General features: G+C 44.5%; 1 protein-coding gene across 1 annotated transcript; it reads right to left on the bottom strand.

Moving 5' to 3' along the window:
- Positions 1–1,828: 1,828 nt before the first annotated feature.
- On the bottom strand, positions 1,829–2,428 carry LOC119766388. Its single transcript, XM_038250899.1, has one exon. It carries the CDS (start codon positions 2,426–2,428, stop codon positions 1,829–1,831), a length of 600 nt encoding a protein of 199 aa, XP_038106827.1.
- Between the last annotated feature and the right edge of the window lie 1,440 nt (positions 2,429–3,868).

The raw sequence follows: 3,868 nt of genomic DNA, 5'->3' as shown, positions 1-3,868 counted from the left end.
GAGAAGGAGACCCGGTGGAAATCGGGAGTATGGGCAAGCGTTTCTTAGAGGAGAAAATATGGTTCCGGACCAGAAATGAAACAATCCGGAACTGTCGAAGATGGAGAAACAGCACGTTATGAAACGACAAAGTGTGAAAGTCATCGGCGCCGTCAGCAAGAGATACTATCGCGGCCAACCTCGTAAACGTTTTGGCCCCGAACGACCGCATTCCGAAGAGTATTTCCGGAACCGTCAAACCAGCTACCACGATCATCTCACCCCTCACCTCCAAGACACCAACCCCTTCAACGCCCTCGAAACCCACACCATTTTCTAGTGCCGACACTTCCGGCGAGCCCTCGTCGTCATCTCGAATGTTCCCCCCGGCACGTCAGTTTCCCCCACCGGATATCCAGTTCAAGCGATCCTCCAACCGTCGGTGCTAAAATCGGTCCAGGAACCAGGTTGGCCATTTTGGTTGCCTCACATTTCTCGAGCAGCTGCAAGCGCGAGAGATTTTTCTGAAATCGGTCGAAATCAATTTTTCATCCAGAACAAACGAACAACAAACAAACGTTGAAAACTAACAAATTTTATGGCGAAACGAAAATGACAGTACGCGGAAAGCGATATTTTGACAGCGAGCAATGTGTCAGAGCAAAGCGACTGCAGCGCCACAAACGGATTGCCACAACTAAAAAACCGTTGCAATGATTTACACAAGGTAAGAATCGAGCCAAAACGTCTGTTGTCTGTGATAGAGTTATCTAATGGTACGTTCGTTTGAGGGCTAATTCCGCACTGAGTGCCGCACTCAGAGCTGTCAAAGTGTTTGTTTGAAGAAACTTGCGCTAGTTCCGCACGAGTTTCACCGCAATCTTGGAACTGAAACTCTAGTGCCGCACTCGATATTTTTTCAGTTTCATGCGAGTTCCACGCACACTGAAAAAGAATGTTCGTTTGAACCAAAACTGGCACCGACGAGTGTGGCACTCAGTGCCGCACTGGCTGTTCAAACGAACGTACCATAAGCACGATCTCACGCACACTAGCGCGTCATTTGTTTTGCTGGCTGGTACAAAATTTAACCTCAATCTTTTTCGTGTACGTACACGCAATACATGCACACGTAGATAACTCTATCGAGAAATTAAAAGTGCAACATGGAGTAAAAGTTTCTGTCAAGCTGCTGTGAAGCCCCAGTCACGAAATTTTCTAGCAGAGCTGGTTCTACTAGCATCCTGCTACAACGGTGGAACATTTCTGCTAGAATGCTGTAAGAATTTCCAGATCTGTAAGAAATCTGCTAGAATCCTGATAGAACGTCGTGACTGGGGCTGCTGGCAGCTGGGAAAGTTTCACTCCATTTTACCGGCTCACATCTCTCTTTTTAATTTCTGGATATTGTACGATCAGTGCCTAGCTGGACTCGGTCGTTGGAAACGACCGTCGGCTCAACGACCGACGAAATAGGCGGCGGCCCCGGCGGCCCAGATGCGGGCATACAAATCGAGCCAAACATTTCATTAGGGCACAAAACCAAAACGTAAACATTTGGGATTATTCTACTACACTCCCTACATGCCGTTCATCGAGTAACATAAAACAGATTATGAGATTTAACAAGCTTTAATGGGTTTGAATTAACAGAGATTGTATTTCAACTTTTTGTATTACTGTTCAACTAAAGCTTCCCTACATTCACTTAAAGAACGACGCCAGATATTCCATCGTGCTCAAATGATTGACTTCATTTTTCTCGATCGACTCGGCAATGTCCTTGTTCTTCTGCAAGGACAATTTTGCTCTGGCAGCGTCCAACGCCGCGTACGTAACCGTCTCTTCCTCATCTACCAAATGATTGGCTTCCAAATCCGCATCGAGAACGATCAGCTCGTAGCTTCCCCTGTTGTCCTTCCGGGCGGATCTGCGTTTCCTCCTTCACGTCCAGCGAGAAGAAGCTCTGGATCACGTGCACGCCGCCGTTCTTCTCCACCGCAACGCTCGACTTGTAGTCCACACCACGGCCCATTCCTCGCGTGGCCAGCGTCACCGTTTTGGTGACACCTGCTTCCCCGATCAGGTGTTCATGCTTGTCTTCGTCCGTGTTCTCGGTGAGGACCTGCAGACGATCGAACTGGCCGCAGTACTGCGCACGGAGTTCCTCAAGCAGCGTGTCGTCGTAGAAGAAGATGATCGCGGCACGATTCGTTCCGACTGCGGCGTGGGCTTGGGTGAAGATTTTACTCATCCAAAGTGGTTTGGTGGCCAGGTGGGTGATGTTTTCTTCGGGGTTGAATGCGAGATTTGAGCACCCGAAAAAGGACGGCATGATCGAGGATCGGTTGATGTTGTACAGACGATCGATGGCCGCTTTCTCGTACTGGTTCAACGCCGTTAGCGTTACGGTGACTCCCAGGATGAGCGGGTAGGCCTTCGGCAGCATGGCGTAGGACAGTGAACCGCAATCAATGACCAGGTAGCCATAGTTTGGATGGAAACCCACCTTAGCTTCGTAATCGTGTTGTTTCAGCCGGATATCGAGGTTTTTAAGCGAAGATGGCGTTCGAATGTTAAACGCCCGAAATGTCAAAATCACGCAGTGGTACCAACATTACGGAAAAAGTGTGCCATGACATGACAGCCACATTTTTTTTTCTAATGTTGGTGCTACTGCGCGATTTTGACATTTCGGGCGTTTACCATTCGAACGCCATCTTCGCTTAAAAACCTGGATAGCTGAAAACTGACATGTATCCTACAATAGTCGAGGTGACGAATCGCCTTTTTTTCTATCGAGACATTAAAAGTGCAACATGGAGTTAAACTTTCTGTCAAGCTGCTGTGAAGTTTTCCATGACAGCTGCGAAAATTTCACTCCATGTTACCGGCTCACATCTCTCTTTTTAATTTCTCGATCGAGAAATTAAAAGTGCAACATGGAGTTAAACTTTCTGTCAAGCTGCTGTGAAGTTTTCCATGACAGCTGCGAAAATTTCACTCCATGTTACCGGCTCACATCTCTCTTTTTAATTTCTCGATCGAGAAATTAAAAGTGCAACATGGAGTTAAACTTTCTGTCAAGCTGCTGTGAAGTTTTCCATCGAGAAATTAAAAGTGCAACATGGAGTTAAACTTTCTGTCAAGCTTCTGTGAAGTTTACCATGATAGTTGCGAAAGTTTAACTCCATGTTACCGGCTCACATCTCTCTTTTTAATTTCTCGATAACACTTGCGAAAGTTTCACTCCATGTTACCGGCTCACATCTCTCTTTTTAATTCCGCGTATCGAGCTTGACAGAAAGTTTAACTCCATGTTGCACTTTTAATTTCTCGATACAGATAAATCTGCATTTGACAGATTTTTCAATCCCGAAAATTCCAAAAATCTGTATGTACAGATTTTTTTTTAAATGATTATATTTAAAGATTTCAACAATTGGGTACTAAAGCCCTATGTAAATTTTTATGTACAACGGTAAAAAACACGATAAAAAACCTTTTCTGATCACTTTTTTTCATTTTAATGCAAATTTTTTTTTTGACAAGACAACATTTTTACGATGGATCAACTATGGTCCCCTTGGAACGAGCTGTCAAGTAGGAGCTTTTCTGTCAAGAAGGACCACGAGGTTAATTTTTCAAAATTGATTTAAAAATCCATTTTAAACTCTTTGTGCTCGTACAAAGGGTCATTGTACTCAGATAAATAAGCTTTAACGCTGTAAACAATAATATCAGCAACAAGGGGTAGGACAGTGAGTGATTTTGAGAAAAAATGAATAGAATTGAGTAACATTGAGCCACGCACGTTTTTCAGAATTTCTCAATCTTCACTATGATTTTCACAAACGACGTAACAAATTTTGACATTGACATTTCAACA

The sequence above is a fragment of the Culex quinquefasciatus genome, chromosome 2, assembly GCF_015732765.1.
Source record: "Culex quinquefasciatus strain JHB chromosome 2, VPISU_Cqui_1.0_pri_paternal, whole genome shotgun sequence".
Classification (NCBI taxonomy): domain Eukaryota; kingdom Metazoa; phylum Arthropoda; class Insecta; order Diptera; family Culicidae; genus Culex; species Culex quinquefasciatus.
This window is presented reverse-complemented; position numbering and strand designations above follow the sequence as displayed.